We start from the raw sequence: 19,358 nt of genomic DNA, 5'->3' as shown, positions 1-19,358 counted from the left end.
AATAACTAAAATCCTCTCACCTTGCCCACCCTCTAACCCGCCCCCGCCCCCATCTCCCCATCCTAAAAACTACCAGGAAAAAACCTGTAATAAGGCAGGGGCTACACAGTCAGGGTGCGACTCCAGTACCATTGCTGCAGCACACACAGTGAAGACTGTTGCCACATGGCCAGAGGCCGTCTCGTCCCATGCTGCCACCTAGTGGTGGAAGATGCTCCGGGAGGGCTCATCCTACCCACCCCCAACCCACCCCTGCCTCAAGCAGTATCCTGCCTAGGTAGTGTCAAAAGGCAAAGCCAGAGAGCTTGGAGAAGTTCTGCAGGTCACGATGACACAGTGAGCCACAGGCTCTTTATGAATTTATGAATTTAAACAAATATCTAAAAACTACACAGCCCGCGTCTGTAAGCCTCCAGGGACAATGTGAGCATGAGGCGAGGCTTTACACACCCCCAATGCGACAAGAAATGCTTGTTCAGAGAGCCACCACCTCCCTAACTACTTTGTGCTTTCTGCTTTCTCCCGAATTCTTTTCCCTTCTCTCCAGTCTTTATAACCGTAAACAGTAGTTCTCCAAAGCTTATTCTGGGCCCTTCAGCACGAAAATGGCTCCGTGAGAGTGGCCAGGAGGCAAGGCCTGGCACACTGCAGGTGCCCTGCACGTCCTAGGCAAGCAAGGAATCTGCAGAACAAGACCTCGCTAACAGTCCACGACAAGACTGCACACGCCAAGCCCGAGTTCAAGGTGCAGCTCTGCGCATGTCCTGTCCTTGCCACCTGCACCTCTCATAAGCGCTGGGTTTTGCACCTGCACGTATGGGTGTGAGTCCGAGGAGCCCATCGGATCCCCTAGAGCTGGAGTTACGGACAGTCATAACTGGGAGCTGAACCCAGGTCCTCCAGAACAAGTGTTCTTAACCACTGAGTTATCACTCTATTCATGAACTTTTGATATACTATGATAAAAAAATTTTAATGCTGTTATTCATAATAAATTTCATTTTCAAGAAATGAAAGGTTTGCCTTCTTTTTAATATCAAAAAAAAAAAAAATCCCAAAGAACTCCTGACTTAGAAGTAACAGTGCAGTTAGACCGTACCTGTATACTGGAGCCAAAATGAAAGTCACAGCTAGGGGAGGGGAGATTCTCAAAAATCTATCTCAACAAAATTCTGTCTCACTTGAAAGTCCTTCCAGGAGAATGGAAATGCCAGCACAAGGCACAGCGGGGCAATGCCACTCGGGCCCCATCTCTCAGGACTGCCAGCTGCCCCGATCCAGTCCCCACCTCCCGGTGTTCTTGGTCACTTCACTCAGGATCAACCTTAACTCCTGAGAGAAGGGGACAGGATGGCACTGCCCCCCCCCCCAGACATGCTGCACCACCCCTGAAGGTGGATCCGTGAGAGGAGTTTAAAACCTCAATTTTGATTATCCAGGACGAATACGGCTTTCCTTAACACAGTAATGGAGACAGGTTAAAGGACAAAGGCTACAGAGTCTACAAACGCATACCCCAGAATAAAGCGGGGGTTTAAAAGGAACGTTACCTCCTCACTGCTGCAAATAACAGCAGCATACATTGTCACTTCACAGATTTTCCCTGTTTCTCTATAAATAATGTCGATATTGGATATACTACAAAATAGATAATACATACACAAAGATGTATAGTAGCTCATTAATTTAAGATATAATTTTTCATGTATTTTGCAAAGGACATAAACCAGATATTCACCATTGCCATACTAATCCATTTTGAATTTTACAATTTACTACCCAGTCTACAATAACAATTCTACATTAAACACAGAAAAATAGTCCAAAACTGCTATACTTTATGTTACTGAAATCCTGACCTCCAAGAAAATTTTGTCAAGAAGTAAATTTGAGTATTTGTTATTATGTACCAGGCCCAGGGCAAGACCATGGTGACAGACAGATGTGACAGGGGCTGTAACCATCTCAGGGGCTTAGACCAAAAAGAATTTACAGGCATTAACAGTTCATTAATTTGGGAAGAATCTTAAATGGTGTTATTTTAAAAACATTCTTCATTGCTTCTCGGCCTTTTGGCTAAGATCAAGTGTAAAAACATTCTTCATGCATGCACATACATGTGCACACCCATTCATAGCTTCACATACCCACCTTCCCAGTCAGTTATTTATTTATTTATTTATTTATTTATTTATTTATTTATTTATTTATTTATTTATTTATAGTTACCGTTTCTTAATAGCAGTGATTCTCAGCCCCACTGACATTCACCATATTTCTGGCAGTCCCCAAGACAGCAAAGGACGGACACACAGCTACACAGCTCCACAGTGTGTAGCCTAGTGCCCACAATAAGGACTCGCTCAAGGCCAGCCCTGGCAGCGAGGTGACCCTTTGCTTTTCTCATGGCCACTGCACACATTTTCACAAGCTAGTCTGAGAACTACATTATGGATTCTGCTTTCTAGTGATTAAAAAATAAAAAAACATGAGTATGCTATGGATTAATAAATGTAGCAACAGACAAAGCTAGGGCATATTTTAGTTAGCAACCCCTCACAAATTACTTACAGTTTGAACCAGACTCCACAGTGACTCAAAGACATTCATTGGTAAACATGTTGGTGAGTGAACTGAATTCCAAAACCTCTGGATTGGATGGCACAGTGACAATCTGCAGTGAGGGACCCTGTCTACCTAAGGAGACAGCCTCGAGGACAGACGACATAGGAATGCCTGTCTTGGGGTCAGGAAGCACCAGCTGGATCGCAGCATTACACAAACCAGGCTCGATGCTAGGCCCACGCCTGTAATCCCAACTCTCAGGCGGTGTAGACGAAAGGCTCAAGAACTTCAGGTCACCTTCAGCTACCTACCAAGATGAGCTACAGCCGGGCTGCAAAGCCAGAAGGGTGTGGGCGGGCTCGCAGGGAGCAGAGGAAGGGAGAAATGCGTAATCATTTTAAAATTCTGAAAAGTGACAGCTGATGGACACAATGGCACAGAGAAGGACACTGGTTCCCAATGAGTTACAGCAGAAGGGCATACAACACATGACACACATGATACAGTGTGACCGAAGCAAACAAAGCATTTGACTGTCATGAGCAAAGAGTATAGAGGAAAGAAAAATAACAACTACATCATGAAAACTACTGAGATTTCTACGAACAGCCTAAGTGTATCTTACTGTGCCTATAGACCGTGTGTGGAATAATCTAGAACGTATCGAGTCTGGCAGTGTTTCCTAGTTCATGTTCTAGCCTTCTTACATCTTCCAGAGCTTTCCTATTAATCAGAGGTTAACTTTTCTAACTAGAAACTGGTGTATTATAACAAAATATCTGGTCTGGACTACAACAGAACGGCTGCAATACACCCCAAACCCTTTATCACAGCAACCGTGGTATCGGCAGTATTCTGAAGACTTGCCAGCCTTGATGGTAAGGAAGAACAAAGATAGCATGAGTCAGTCTCCGAAACACCAGTTACCAAAAAGACATTCCCAGGGAACACATCATCCAGCTCTAGTGAGCGAATCATGATTTGCGATCTCCTCCCTTTAACTGCATAGTGGTGAGGCCAGCCCTGGAAACAGTCCCCTGTAGTCCCATAAACTACAATTGTTTTAATTTCTATATTGGAGGTCCCACAGTTCCGAAACTTGGGTCAAGTTTGGAGAAATAACTAGATGTAGTTATATCATGGGGGCAATCTATTAATCAGAGTCCACGGCACAGGTAAACCATGTGTGCATCTTCTCATAGCCACGCCAGGTGAGCGATGTCTCCTGGTCTGAGGGCGAAGACAGCAGAAGCATCCTCCTGCCCCTTCTGGGCCTCTGCACCTCGTCCTGACATGATCTGTGCCCTTGGGACAATGACATGTAGAATGGCATTCAGTTGTGCTCCACAAGTTCTCCCAAAGTCACAAAACCTAAAGGGGGCTGGAAACCGCTCACGCTTGCTCTCCGCTCACAAGTAAGGCTAGCCTTTGTGTAGCCCTGGATGCCCTAGAACTCACTCTGTAGACCAGGCTGGCCTTGAACTTAGAGAACTGTCTGCTTCTGCCTCCCAAGTGCTGAGATTACAGGCATGCGCCACCACTGCCAGGGCTCAGTGTTTCTTAAGACAAAGATAAATGTGAAAATATGAGGCTTGTCTAAGGACTTTTGCCATTTTCAATGCGAACAAAAACATTAAAGTAGCCTTTATTAAAAGAGACTTGGGGGCAGGGCAGTACCAAGGACTGACTGAACTTTTGGTCATGAAAGAAAATTTTAAAAGATGAAAACGCAAAAAAAAAATCTCTTTCATTTTTAGAATTTTTCAAGCTTCCTAAAAAAGAACTATTTGCAACGTAGTGTGCTCTAATCTCTGCTGTACTTTTAAGTCTAAACAGGAGAAATATTTAAATATAGCTCACTGTCATAAAAACTACCTAAAAAAAAGGCTTTATGGTGAAATAAACATGCCAAACAACTTTTTAATGAAACTTTCATTTGCCATATCAGCTTTTGATTCAATAGGTCCCAGGTAACTTGAGAACCTCTGATCAAAATCATGTAACTGTATTCATATTTTGAAATTATATTTCATCATAAAAAATTTTAACACAAGCCCAACTTCCTTTATCTGAATAACTCTGAGAGATCTGATTTTTTTAATCAATCAAAATTTGAGACTCATTACATTTATAGTGAAATAGCTTTATAGTGGCAATGTGCCAAATGCCTTGACACAGCAATTAGCTGAACAGAGCGCCACTTACTGGCTTTTAGTTATTATTTGCAGGATACTTAAAAGAGAAACGTGGTAACAACTTCACTAAGACTAGTAATAAACTGGAGGGCACCCCAGCACGCATAGGAGGCAAACCCTCTCCTGCCTCAATCACCAGAAAAGCCGTCAGACTTACCAGAAGGGCCCCCGCAAGTGAAGGAGAACAAGGCTGCCGAGTTTGCTTGTGAGGGCAAAATGTGTGCCAGTCTTCTGGGACTTACCCAGTGGCCAGCATTATGAAACAATCTAACACAGAACCCCAAATAAAGGTGTGAGAGGTAAATGAAGTGCAATTTAATTTCCAAGCACAAATAAAAAGACTCAAGAGCAGCCTCGACACGGCGGGTTTCTCGTGCGCACAACTGTGACTCAGTTCACACTTAAGACAGAGGCTGTCTCAAATGACCAAGGCGAATGCACATTTGACTCAAGACAAACATAAACGTTCAGTCCTGGGGCTTATGCTTGCGATCCCGGCACTGGAGAGGCTGAGGCAGAACTTCCACAAGTCTGGGCCAGCCTCAGCTACATGGTAGAAAGCCATCTTTAACAGCATCCCCTTCTCACCAGGCTGGCGGAAGGCGCCAGAGACTTAGGGAAAGTGGTGACAGACACACTAGGGAACCGTGCCTATGAAATCGCAGTCAAACAGTTGCCTACAGAGGACCAGCATGACCATGCCAGGTGAAATGCCAGTGTGCACAGGGAACATTCCACCAGGAATCCCCACACCTAGCTGAGGAGCAAGCTACCAGTGCTCAGAGGCGGCTGAGGGAGGGAGATGAGGCACCGACTCCCAAGTGCTCAGCCCCAAATGCAAGCAATGCTAAATGGATCCAGCTGTCTATCCATGTATGTGTACATATGTACATGTGCACAGGCACCAACAGTAAGAACGAGAGCCTGAGTTGGGAGGGGGGGGCGTGAAGGAGCTGGAGCTGGGGGAAGAGGACAGAGTGCTGTGGGCGGTTACCTTGGCTTGGCTGCATACTCATGTTTGGTCTGGGAGCATAGTTTCCCATTGGCTGCCCCTGACTCATTGTCATCTGGTTCTGCGCGGGCATGCTCTGGGATGACGGCACGGAATGGTTGTAACCTCCCATGGAGCCGTGGCTACTTGAAGGCATGTTCATGGAGCTGTTTGTCATGCTGAGCTGACTGGGTCCAGGTCCCTGCATTGGCATATGGTTAGGCCCTTCAAAGAGAAATGGTCAGAATGGACAATCAGAGTTACGGAGGTGCACGGTACGAATGGTTTTCCATTACTGAGCTAACGGCCTAAGCAAGAAGCTGAATATTTAATCAACAGGAAGTAAGTAAACAGTTTAAACGGTAACTCTGACCAGGTACGTGTGCTTATTTCCCAGTTTAGTGATGAGGAAACTGATCTTGGAAAACCAGGACTTGTCTGGAGAGGGACAGGAAGAATCCTAGCCTGCTAGGACAGCGAGACGCGCAGAGCAGCGCTGCGCAGCAGTAGACACAAGCAAACAGATGAACAGGCCAGTGAAGCACAGTGTCAGAATATGCCAAGTACATAAAATAGTTAGCGGTAAACGTCAGTGGTAGTGTTTTTATCCGTGGGCAACAGACTCGGAGTTCAGGAAGAGGGCGGGGGCAGCTGGACAGAGCACCCGGGAGGGTCCCTACTGCATTCCTCCCACTACAACTAACTTCATATGTATAACAAATTTAAACTCCCCCTTCCCAGAGAAAGGGAGGAGAGAGGGGGAGACGGGGAGAAGGGGGCCGGATATTGGGATGTAAAGTGAACAAATATATAAATTAAATAATTAGTGAAAATTAAACATTGAAAGAAAACACAAGGCACGAAGGTAACGTCAAACATGAGGACTTCGGAACCAATCCCAGAGAGGGAAGCCTTCAGTGCCTGGAAGCTCAGAGCCACACTAAATGGATAAATTTAGCTATGTAAAAATAAATTTGAACATAACAAAAATAAATAAATAAATAAAATAGAAGTCGAGGACCTGGCTCAGTCGGTAAAGTGCTAACCACGAAGGCAGGAGGACCGAGTTTCGATGCCAGCATGTATGAAAAACTCAGAAAGAGACAGCACACTCCTCAACCCCTGGCCTTCTGGTCAGCCAGTCCAGCCCAGTCAGTGAGGTCTAGGTTCAGAGGGACCCTGCCTCACAGCTCTGATCCAGCACGCTATGCTGAAGGAATGCAAACCTAAGCAAGTACCGTTTTATAGGGAACAATCTGCCATGACTAGCACATTTTAAAACATCCTGGTTTTGGTTTGGTTTGATGACACAAATATTCTGTAGCACAGAGTGGCCTCAAATTCACCATGCAGCAATGGATGACTACGGACTCCTGAACCTCCACCTGTCGGGTGTAGGGATCACAGGCATGTGCTACTGCACCCAGTTAACATGTAGCTGGGATCCAATAATTTAACTTCTAGGAACCTACAGGTAGAAAGCCTTGAGGTACACATATGCATGGATACAAAAATATATACACGTGCAAGACATAGCAAAACACTCTAAGCTTCCTTTCTGTCCCCAGGAAACGGCATACAGACTCGACACATCCACGAAGGAGGAGGAGAGACTGGAGACAGGGCTCGTGGCTAAATGCACTGGCTCCTCCCGGAACAGCGGGGTTAGATTCCCAGAACCCACCACAGGACTCACAACTGTGGGTAACCGGAGTCCCAGGGGATCCTACAACCTTTCCCGGCTTCCTCGAGTACCACACACACACAGAGAGACAACGACCAGGAAAACATTTTTATTTTAAAAAAGGGATGCAGCGTAGCCACCAAAGAGAATGAGACAGCTCTCAGTACACTGAATGAAGAGCTTATGTAAAGTGTATTTCCTGAAGGGAGGGAGGGAGGGAGGAAGGGAGGGAGGGAGGGAAGGAGGGAGGAAGGGAGGGAAGAAGGAAGGAAGGAAGGAAGGAAGGAAGGAAGGAAGGAAGGAAGGAAGGAAGGAAGGAAGGAAGGAAGGAAGGAAACCAAAAAATTACATGAGCCTTTTTTCTTTCTCCCCAGACCCAGAACCAAGCATCTGGAGAGGCAAGGGGTGCAGGAACTTCTGTGTCTTTCGATTTTGATTCCACGGGCACAGGGATTTACCTTCTAGACTTAACAAAAAAACAAAACCCAACAATGACAAATTTCTTTTTTGATAAATTTGATTCAAAGAGAAAAAGCTCTGATTGATTTTTATAGCCAAGATCAAATGATATAAGTGACCCTAAAATTAAGATTATGTAAACGAACTATTAAAACTATGCTAGGAAATTAAACACATGGAAGAAAATATAAGCTATTGGTCTTCCAAATTCTCTTATACCAAACAGTAAACTTTGTACTTTTAAGACATTAATGGGTGTTTTAGAAATTGCTTTAGAAGCTCTAGAGTATTCTAGAAAATCTCTTCATTAGTTGACAATCTTTGCTCTTAAAAAGAAGTTCCTTATGGGTGTGCGAGAATGACCTCGCAGGTAAAAGTATTTCCTGCTCTGTAAGCCTACTGATCTAAGCTCAATGCTTAAAATCTACATAAAAAGCCAGACACAGTAGCAACCCAGCATGCTTCACGCAATATAAGGGGAGGCAGAAGAGAAGCCCGCAGGCTGGCTAGCCTGGAGTACACAGCTGCCACAGAAACAAGACCCTGCCTCAGCAAGGCAGACAGCAATGCCTCAATCTTCCTCTGACTTCCATACACATCCACAATAGTAAGTATTTAAAACTTTTAATAAAAAGAACATACTGCTATTATATCAGGCTTTATAGATAAACCAGTATGTCAAGCTACTCGTCATTATTTGCTTCTCTGGGTTTCCTTAGTCTTGGGCATCGCTGTAATCTGGAGAGCTGGCTAAGAATTCTAAACCACACAAACTCACAGAGCTTGCTAACCTGGACTAGCACGGTATTCCCAGTTCTAAAGCTGCTATCCTAGAGAGTCCGACACGGGCTTGGCAAGCAGCTTTCTCTCGACGACAGCCTAACTGGAAACTAAAAGGTCATCTGTCCATACTCCCACTTCCACGCTGTGTAGGGACCATCGATGTGCAAACCTTAGCAGGAAACATGTGAGGATGACAGAAGCACCACCCACCTCCTGAGGTATCAGCTACACATGACCATCTAAAGCAGGCTACCTTGTCTCTCAGCTCGCTGCTCTCCCCTTGGATTCTTTTAGCATGTCTGTCTTCCTTGGACAACAAGGCAACCAAAGGCACAGCCAGCCAAGTAAGAGACTATGCTGAGCATTTCAATTATCAGGCTAATAATAAAAATGGTTCTGTTATGTTAATTTACTCTATTGCTATTTGAACAGTGTGCTCTTTTCTTTCTGGCTAATGAAAATAATCTTTGTCCCCAGAAAGTAAAAATATTCTCACACTAAAGGGAGAATACACTTTATTAAAACTGATGCTACGGACTATTTATTATAAAAACACAATAGTTTTAAAGAAACATTCTTTAAAAGGCAACTAGATAAACACCCAGAAGGCCTATGAAGGTCATTACTGTCCTGCTGCCACAGCTAGGCGGGTAAAGGGAAGGACTCAGTGCATAAGGAAGCTTACATAGTCCTCAGCTTTTAATGCTGCTTCTAAATCAACTTCCATATTAGTCATAATCTATAAACATATGTACTAATAACAATCTTGATTTGGCTTCAAAAATATCTGCAAGGAAATACTAAATACCCTAGGCACTTCAGGGGCAATTCTGTCCGTGTCCCCATGTGGTCTTTGCAGTGTCCCTACTTCGGAGATCAATGCATTTTCAGGTAAATAAACATGGTAGTTTTTCACGAACAGGTTTTAATTCTTAAGCCATGGCACAATCCCTTCCCCCCACCCCCCCAAAAAAAGCTTCTAAAGCCGACTGCATTGCATAGTTTCAGACAGACTAAATTTAGCCAGTTCTGTTCATCAGAGGAATGCTGGGTGTCAGCTACATCAAAGCCCAAGGGCGGCCTGATAAACACTGAATACAGGTCACGTCGCTCTGTAGCTAACAAACTCGGAGCGAGCTTGGACTCGGGGGCATTCAAAGCAGTTTTGTCATCAACAGTCTAGTATCCCCGGAGCCCCCATGTCGTTTCAGTTGCTAAGCAACTCTGGTGTTAATGTCTTAGAGGAGAAAAACTTACCAGGCATCTGTCCGTTCATCTGGTTCTGCATGTGTGGCGCAGGAGGGCCCCCACCCACCATTCCATCGGAAGGCATGTTGTGGGAGCGGGGAGGGGGCGGAGGGCCACTCTGACTCATCCCTCCAGGACCCATAGGCATATTCTGTGTGGGCGGCTGAAAGAAGACAGCTTAGTCAAACAAGAGAAACGGCATTAAGAAACTTATTAAGGATTCATATGGAATCGCTGCTGTCTATATTACTAAACTGGATATAAACAAAACAATAAATGCATTTCAGTGCCTTCCAATACATTTTAATGATGCATTTATTAATATCATATTTAATATCCCTCATAACTTCAGTGCCTTGGAAAGTAGACTACAGTTAAAGGGTGTTTTAACTTATAAAATCTCACAGGGAAAGGAATTTTCTAACAGGCTATACAGGCTTTCCATTTATTTATTTATGATCTCTAATGTGTCTATTATTGTTAAGTTACATTTAAAAAGCTAAGTGCCCTTTCCTTATGAAGATGTCTGGATGTTTACTAATAGTAGATTTTTACCTGCAAAGGAGATAGCAGCAGTAAAATATGTAAAAGGAGCAAGAAGTCTCAGAGAACGCTGTCATTTATACTTAGAGGGTAAGTACCGGAACTGGAAGAATGCTTTAAAACAGGAGCTGACAGCACGCCTCAACAGTTCTGTACCAGTCACTACTATAGGTTGGGAATGTTACTGATGGCCTCTGAGGGCACAGGGACCAGAGACAATGCTAATGCAAACCACTCACTAAACCTGAGAGTTCACAAAAGAGTGAAAGGATGCACGCACACGCACGTGCGCGCAGACACACAGACACACAGACACAGACACAGACACACACACACACACACACACACGCACGCACGCACGCACGCACGCACGCAGGCAGGAATCTGTCCTGCCCTGCCCTTCCCTTCCAGACCTTCCAGCAATGTCGAGTCCGGCAGCCCCTCCATCTTGAATCACTATCATCATCACAAGGAACAACAACCAAACCCTCCCTAATGAGAGCTACAAGGTGCTGGGGGCACAAATGAGCGAACAGAACCAGACACAACCTGAAGGATCTAAAAAACAAGTCTGGGTGAAGGAATTGAAGGCTACCTTGCCAGAAAGAGGGGTCAAATGCAAGACCACACACTAGACCTCGGCCTTCCTTCACTGTGTGGTACACAGGGTGAGCCCAGTAGAAAGCTAGAGTTCTTTGGAATCTCTGACAACCAGAAAAAAATGATAACTTATATATAAAAGATCAGAAGAGGCCCGTGAAGCGAGGAAGCAAAGCAGCAGGTGAGAGAGGCAGGTGACTGGAAGTGACTGGACCACGGCTGGTGCAGGCCCCCAGTCACAGGGACTCTCAGGAGGAACTCAAGCTCGCTGGAGAGGGCACCATCTTCTTAGACTAATGTCAGACTTAACAGATCAGCCTTAGCAAGTCTAACCTGAGCCTCCCTAGACTTAAGCAAGGGCACATGGCTCCCTGTGGGAGAAACAGCACAGGCGTGTACTGCTGTTGCTCAGTCACACGCTGGACACTGTTAAAGCCACGGGGCATTATGAAAAACAGGAAGGAAGGGTCCAACAGCAGCAGAATGGCTGTAACAGTATCCAGGTAAAAACTGGATGAAACAGCAAATCCAAGAGGGACAGAACCCAGACGTGTTCTGGTGGGGATGCAGGCACCCGACCCTGGCAAACGTCGCCACGCAGCAAGCTCGGCACCGGGGGAGCAGTGAATCCAGCAACTCCGACTCCTGTACATATTCTAGAGCTGAAAGCACATCGTCTTGGCACAACGTGTAGATAAAGCACTCACTCAGGGATCCCTCGGAAGAGCCCCCACATGACAAACAGAACGCGGACGACCATATAGTGGTACTATTTAGCCACACAGAAACACCGTCTGTTGTAGGCATGACTGAAGGTCAACAAGGGAGAAAGGCTGCACGGAAGTGGCTATCACATGGCTCCGGTTTTACAAATGTGCAGGACAGGTAAAAGCAGAGACAGACAGAAGTCTAGCTGCTGCCCAGTGAGGAGAAGGGAGAATCGAGATTCAGTGGTATCAGATATGAGGGGCTTTTCATTTATAAGATTTTGTTTTTAATGTTTAGGTGTCTTACCTAAATGTATATATGTACACCGCATGCCTGCCTGGTACCCAAGGAATCTAGAATGGAGCACTGGGTCCTCCGGGATTGGAGTTACAGATGCTGTGGACCACCAATATGGCTGCAAACTGAACCCAGGACTTCCACAAAAACAGCTCGTGCTCTTAGCCACTGAGCCAGCTATCTGGCTGCTGGTTTCGTGCTTTTGAAATGACAGTGGCAAACACTCGCATAACTGTGAGCATGCTGAAGGGTCCCGAGCTGTGCGCCTTACAGTGGCTAACACTGTGACTATTATACAACTCTTATTTCAATCCAAAAGCATAGACAGATAAGAGAAACAAGAGTAACATTAAGTTCTAAAAAAATTTATTAAGTGTGCGTTAGAGATGGCCACTGTCGGAAGGCAGTTTGAGGGACCTGGTTTTCTCTTTTCACTGGGATCCTAGGGACCAAATTCACAGTCAGCTTGGCAACAAGCCTCTTTACACCTGAACAACCTCCCCAATACACAAGTAACAAAGACACAGAAACAACTTAAAAATAACCATGCTTGATACTATCAAGAGTGGTCAAGGTTGGAGGGGCACCAGGAAAACAGAAAATATCTATAAAGTCCTAGAAATCTTTTAAAGGAACCAGAAAAGAAAGTCACTGAACTTAAGAGTGCAACAGACAGAAACAAAAAACAGGACTGGAGATAATTTACAGAAACAATACAGAGATGAAAGAGAAGACACAAGCAGAGAGAGCACATGGCTGGGACATGGGCGGGTGGGGGTGGAGAGCTGCTCTAACCTGCCCACAGCCCAGGTGTGAACAGGGGAGAAACTGCTCTAACCTGCCCACAGCCCAGGTGTGAACAGGAGAGAAACTGCTCTAACCTGCCCACAGCCCAGGTGTGAACAGTAAAGAAGCTGCTCTAACCTGCACACAACCCAGGTGTGAACAGTGAAGAAGCGGCTCTAGCCTGCCCACAGCCCAGGTGTGAACAGTGAAGAAGCGGCTCTAGCCTGCCCACAGCCCAGGTGTGAACAGGGGAGAAGCGGCTCTAGCCTGCCCACAGCCCAGGTGTGAACAGGGGAGAAGCGGCTCTGGCCTGCCCACAGCCCACGGTTGGAGGTCCAGTCCTGAATGAGAAATATAAAGCAAATACACCATCTCACTGAAGTTAGAAAATACACACTAAAACACAGTGATGATTCCGGACAATACTGGCTGAGAGTTTCAAAGCCAATAAAACAACTCCTTAAAAACAAAAACAACACAAGACAAAAAAACAAAAAAAAAAAAGCAAAACAAAAAGACTCTTTTAAAGTGGTAAGACAATACATAGAAAGTCAACAAGCTAGCCCAGAGTTTATACTAAGATAGAATACTCTCTGCCCAACTTGAGAGTGAAATAAAAATCATTTATGATGAGCAAAAGCTAGAATTTATTAAGAATTTGTTATTTGTTTCACCAAAATAATCAGGGTCTGGAGCGATGGCTGAAGACAGCTTCTGGCTACTCTTCCAAAGAGTTCAGTTTCCAGCACCTAAAGGGCAGCTCAGGCCTGAAATTCCAGCTAAGGGGACCCAGCAGCCATCTTCTCACCTCTGCAGGCGACGAGTGCATATGCAGGCAACCCTCCAACATGCAAAAGAAATTAAACGCAAAAGAAATGAAATAAACCTTTTAAGAAGCAAGTAACTATACAAAAACATGTATTGGGGCTAATACAGAAGAAATGAATACATCAATAAACAAACAGTACTATAACATTCAAAATAACGGTAACAGTCTGCGGTGCCGGGAACAGCTCAGGAGCACAGCACTAGAGAGCGCAGGGCCCTAGCCAGGAAAGGACAGCTTCTCCCCGAGGTGAAGAGCTTCTCCCCGAGGGCCGGCAAGAGCGTGCACCTTTCATAACACGGCTTCAAAGAGCGGTGAAGCAAGAGGGCCGAGACAGGAGAGGGAGCCAGATAACCAGATGAGTAGCCAGGGCATTTGAAACATTAAGGAAAGTGACCCGAAAACTTAAAGTCTGAAGGGCCCATAGCTCCTGAGGGGCGGGGTAGGTCCTGGGGGATGGGGTAATGCAACTCCTGAGGGGCAGGGTAGCTCCTGAGGGGCAGGGTAGGTCCTGAGGGGCAGGGTAGCTCCTGAGGAGTGGTGCAGTTCAGGAGGGGCAGGAGAGCTCAGCACTTGGGCAGCTAGCACACTGCAGGCCCTAGACTGTCCCAGCACCAAGAAAGGGAGACAGATGGGAGGCAGATGCAAACATTTCTCTATTAAAAAAAAAACTGATCCAGGCACACTTGGGAGGCAGATCTCTGTGAGTCCAGCCAGACCGGTTTACAGAGCTAGTTCAAGCACAGCTAGTGCTACTCAGTGAAACTCTGTCTTGAAAAACCAAAACCAAAACAAATAAACAAAACCCACCTAATCCATGATTTAAAACTTTTCCTGAAGAAATCTCATGAGCTTTTATTGTGGTTTCATGTCTAAATCACTTAGGAATAAAAAGAAAAAAATAGAAATTCATATGTAACCTTTCAGAAATCCAAAATAAGGAGAGCAGGAATTCTTTATGGGCTCATTACTCCCAGACAAAGATATTTCAGGAAGAAAAACTACGCGACTGTTGGATAACTGCAGCTGTTGGATAAACTTTTAAGGAAATGTAGGTATAACTTCATAGCGCTGATATAGGAAAGGGAACATTTACATCAGAGAACCATCGATGCAATGGTGCTTCAGGCAGGCCACGGCAAAGTTCAAAGTAGAAAGCATGGACACAGATAACAAGGACTTGCAGGGCCCTGGGTCTGAAGCCCAGCATTGCGGCCTGGGTTTGAGGTTCAGTTCTTATTTTAAAAACTTCTACAGTCAATTACAAAAAGGTCAAAGAATTAAAAACTAGGTAAGAAAGGGACACTGGAAACTCTGGGGATGAGAGCATTATTCTGACAGGTCGTAAAGTCACCTAAAGGTGACTTCACTGAGTATGAGTGACAGGTAAAAGGGCACCTCACTCTCTCCTTTTCCTGGCATGAGGATAACTGGCCCCACTGTCTACTCCCAGAAGCCTCCGCTCCACTGCTTAGCTCACTTCTAATCCCCACGTGGGTGAGCGCTCACTGTACCAATTCTACTGTGCAGTAAGTTAAAGGGGTGAGGGCCACGGTTATATTAAGCGCTAACTGTTCAGGCCTCCAGCCATCCAGTATCAACTTGATTACGAAACCTTCCAGGCCTTTCACTGAGCGACTGCCAGGGCCCTGAGCATGCTCAGAGCACTCTTGCACAGCCCTCCTCCCGCCCCGCCCGCCCCACCCCGCCCCACCCCGCCCCATCCCACCACTGCTCTACCACTCCTAGAAATCCCACCCCACAGAGGCAAAGGCCTGCTCACCTCTCATGCTCAGTCTCACGAAGCCAGTTCTACCCGGAAACGGTGGAGGCGCCAACGCCTCCCTCATTCCCCTAGCTTTACCTTCTCTGCGCATCCTTGGGCCTCTACTCTAACCTGGGATGTGCCCTCGTCTCCACCTCCTGGACTTCCATCCAGGTGCGGTTTAACAGCTGCCACATGTCCGGTTTAACAGCTGCCTCCTGATTCTGTACCAGTCTGCAGAGTCTGCACAGGGTCCTGTAGAACAACTTCTCAACTTTCAGAAGAGAAACTCCGGCCCTTGGAATAGTCCTCGGAGCAATCTTCTGTTGGCGTGCCTCCTTACTCTGCCCAAGGTCCCCTTCGCAAAGACGTGCAGCAATCTGACCGTGCACACCCCACCCAGCAACCCCCAGTACCCCAGGATACCTCTCCTGCTCTCTGCCTTCCCTGCAACCCCCAGTACCCCAGGATACCTCTCCTGCCCTCTGCCTTCCCTGCAACCCCCAGTACCCCAGGATACCTCTCCTGCTCTCTGCCTTCCCTGCTACCCCCCAGTACCCCAGGATACCTCTCCTGCTCTCTGCCTTCCCTTGCCACAGCCCGCCACCTTTCAACACCCAAAAGGATCGTTTACTGCACCTGCCTTGCCTGATGGAACACAGACCCAAAAGAGTAGGGATTTCTGGTTGTTTTGTTCACTGACACTTCAGAAGCACGAACCACTACAGCCAAACATAAACAATGTGTTTTCAATTAACTAATGAGCTCAAAATTTTCTGTTTTTCATAAAAACTATAAATCCTTATCTCAAATTACCTTCAATCTGTCTTAGGATACAAACAGCAGTACAGACGAGACCCTTAGCTTCCTCAGCTGTAGTCTAACTGGCATTAATAGAGCTCCCACAAGGAGGCACTAAAATGACACAGAAACATGAGAATCAAAACCAAGAGCAAGAGGAGACGTGTGCACGGAACATGCCTAAAGCCGGTAAAAGTCACACACACACACACACACACACACACGAGAGGCTGGGGTAGTCATGCACTGAGGCAAGTGGCCTCACCGGCCTCACAGTGGCTTGCTCGCCTTACCTTCTGGCCCTATTTAGTCTCTCTCTCTCTCTCTCTCTCTCTCTCTCTCTCTCTCTCTCTCTCTCTCTCTTTCTCTCTCTCACACACACACACACACACACACACACACACCACACAGGTGATGAATATATATATATATATATATATATATACATATACATATACATATACATGTGTGTACATATATTCATCATATATCCACACACACCTATCTTAAACAGCTTAGGAAGGTCTCCTCTCGAAGCCACTCATTCCCACAGGAAATCTCAGGATGCCATAGTGACCAGTACTGAATTTCTGCAGGAGTTAGGTGTCACCAATGAATTCTCAAAACTGAATCATCTTAACCCCTGGACTGGAAACCTAGTTAAAAAACCCTCAGCTAACCACAAGACCTGACTGGGTGGCTGGCCTGCCACAGCTGAGGCTCCCTCTTCTCTCTCTGAGGCGCCATTCTCCAGACACCCTAGGGCTCAAGCCTCGGTGGGGAGGAGGTGCTCAATCTACTACCTGGACACTCCCCAGTTTAGTACCAGGCTCCCAATCAACTCACTCTTTCTCATTCATGAGATCAAGTATTTCTGACATAACAAACTGACAACCTGAGTTTATCAACTCCAACATACTAACAAATGAACAGACATTCTCAACCCATTAAACTGAGAGTGGGTCTACTATTGTAGGCCAGGTTGTCATGGAGCCTTTGACTCTCCTAGGTGAGCCTCCCAAGTGCAGGAGTAACTGGGATCGCTTAATTTTAAATAAGAAAGCAAACCCATACATTTGAATGTTTGTCCCAGCAGGTGAGCAGTTTGAGAATTAGGTATGACCTTCCTGGAGGAGGTGTGTCACTGGGGTGAGCTTTAGGCATCAAAATCCATGCCACCCAAAGTTTTCTCTGTGAGTTCTCTCTCAGCAGCAGTTCCAGAGCCCGCCCGCCCACCAGCCCACCCGCCCTGCCACCCTGCTGCTATGCTCCAGACCACGGACTCTAGCCCTCTGCAACTGTACACCCCAATAAACTCTGGTATGAGTTGCCTTGGTCAGGGTGTTTTATCACAGCAATGGAAAGGCAGCGAGGGCTCCATGCTTACACAGCAAGCTTCCTTACCAGTCAGTGTGCCACCTCTCCAAGCCCAAGTACTTGGGATGTGTATGCAAACGCTGGAATCTAACTCACAGGCTTGGGAATATGAGAGCATTAAACGCTCAGCCGGCAAGCTACAGACATGCCACACATAAGGAGATGAGGGAGAGCACGTGTGGCAGTCAGTCCCAAAGGTCAACAGCACTGCTTGAGCAGAGCAGGAAAGCGCAGAGCGTGCTTGCGGGTGTCTGCAGAATTACTTCCTCAAACACCACACCACAAACTTTCCGGCCTACCAACTTTAATCCAATGACAGATTTACATTTTGAGTGGACGGTTGGAAGCACCGAAGCAAGGGACTGTGGAAACTAGCTGGGAGGAGCTGGTCACCAGGTTCGTGCCCATGAGGGGTCTTCCTTGGCCCGGTGCCCTTCCTGTTAATTCTCTCGGTTTCCCGATTGCCCGGAGGTGAACAGCTTCCTGCCACAGCCTCGCTCCACCCGTTCTCTCTCTACTGCTGGAAAGCAATGGAGACAGCTGGCCGGTAGACTCCTTTTTCTGAACACTTGCTGCCAAAGCAAACCTTTAATCCGTAAGGTGCTTCCTTGGGTATTCTGTCATAGTAACAAAAATAACTAGCACATTTATATTCATCCTTTATATTATTTTTTACATCTATCAATTTGCTTAAATTACAAAAGCGGTGCTTTTATAAACATGACAAATAAATACAATTAAGAAATCTAAAAGCTTACTATATACATTTATTGAAACAAAACAGACTTAAATAAATATATGTTGAATTTTTAAAACTAGTGCAGGACCATTCTGCAATTTTTAAAAATTCTACTATGCACATTATTCTTCATTACTGTACAACTTAACCTTATTCAAGTGTAAAACTCTACTCTTTAATTCATCCTCAATACTAACACTTGCTCCTGTTTGTTAATTTTATTAATATAAATAATGCTTCAGTAGATAGCTCTCTGTGAATACTCTTGTGTACTTGCATACATAATGCAATGTGTGAGTTGGTAAAGTGTGTGTCACTCAAACACGAAGACCTGGCTCCGGATCTCCAGCACCCATGTAAGCCTTGGGAGTAGAGGTGACTGGTAGCCAAGCCACAAGATCCCTAGAGCCCGTGAGCCTGACCAAGCCAGTGAGGACCGGGTCTTGTAAGACACCCACCACAAAAAAAAAAATAATAACACCTAGAGCAACCGAGGAAAAGGTCAGAAGCCAATCTCTGGACTCCACACACAAGCCCATACATGTAAACACACACAATACACATGCATTCAATTAAACAAACAAACAAAAACCCAGCAGGTTATTCATTACTTACTGTTGGAATACTGAAACAGTATTTCCAATTAAAGTCAAAGGGACGATCTTTAGGTTCCATCAGAATACACTTTCACTATTTTTTGCACCTGTGCCAACAACACACACACATACACACTATTCACACAAAGATACAGCCAACTTCTTTACATATCTAGATTCGATTGCATAGGATTCTAAATGTGATAGATAAAAGTCCACGAGGCATCATGTAGATCTTAAATAGATCTGAAGTCAGTGGCATGTTGGTACAACGCCGCCTGTGATAGTAGCATTTAGAACACGCGCACAGAGGGATCAGCCCACAAACACAGACCGACTTCCTCACAGAGAAGTCCCTAACTAAGCAAAGCTCGTAATCTCGTCTGCTGCTTAAA

General features: G+C 45.7%; 1 protein-coding gene across 6 annotated transcripts in view; it reads right to left on the bottom strand.

Moving 5' to 3' along the window:
* Window positions 1-19,358, bottom strand: part of Ss18 (SS18 subunit of BAF chromatin remodeling complex) — a 250,263-nt gene that overhangs the window by 14,909 nt on the left and 215,996 nt on the right. For 4 of the 6 annotated variants that reach the window (XM_052156043.1, XM_052156045.1, XM_052156047.1 and 1 more), the window contains 2 exons: window positions 9,935-10,088; window positions 5,755-5,976 (listed from right to left, as the gene is read on the bottom strand). In XM_052156043.1, coding sequence (XP_052012003.1) covers window positions 5,755-5,976; window positions 9,935-10,073 — 361 coding nt within the window. In that variant the 5' untranslated portion in view covers window positions 10,074-10,088. The remainder of the gene's footprint in view (window positions 1-5,754; window positions 5,977-9,934; window positions 10,089-19,358) is intronic. The other 2 variants (XM_052156042.1, XM_052156044.1) reach the window with 1 other exon arrangement.

The sequence above is a fragment of the Apodemus sylvaticus genome, chromosome 13 (genome assembly GCF_947179515.1).
Source record: "Apodemus sylvaticus chromosome 13, mApoSyl1.1, whole genome shotgun sequence".
In the NCBI taxonomy this organism is placed as follows: domain Eukaryota; kingdom Metazoa; phylum Chordata; class Mammalia; order Rodentia; family Muridae; genus Apodemus; species Apodemus sylvaticus.
The sequence above is the reverse complement of the archived record's forward strand: the minus strand, read 5'-3'. Positions and strand labels throughout refer to the sequence as shown.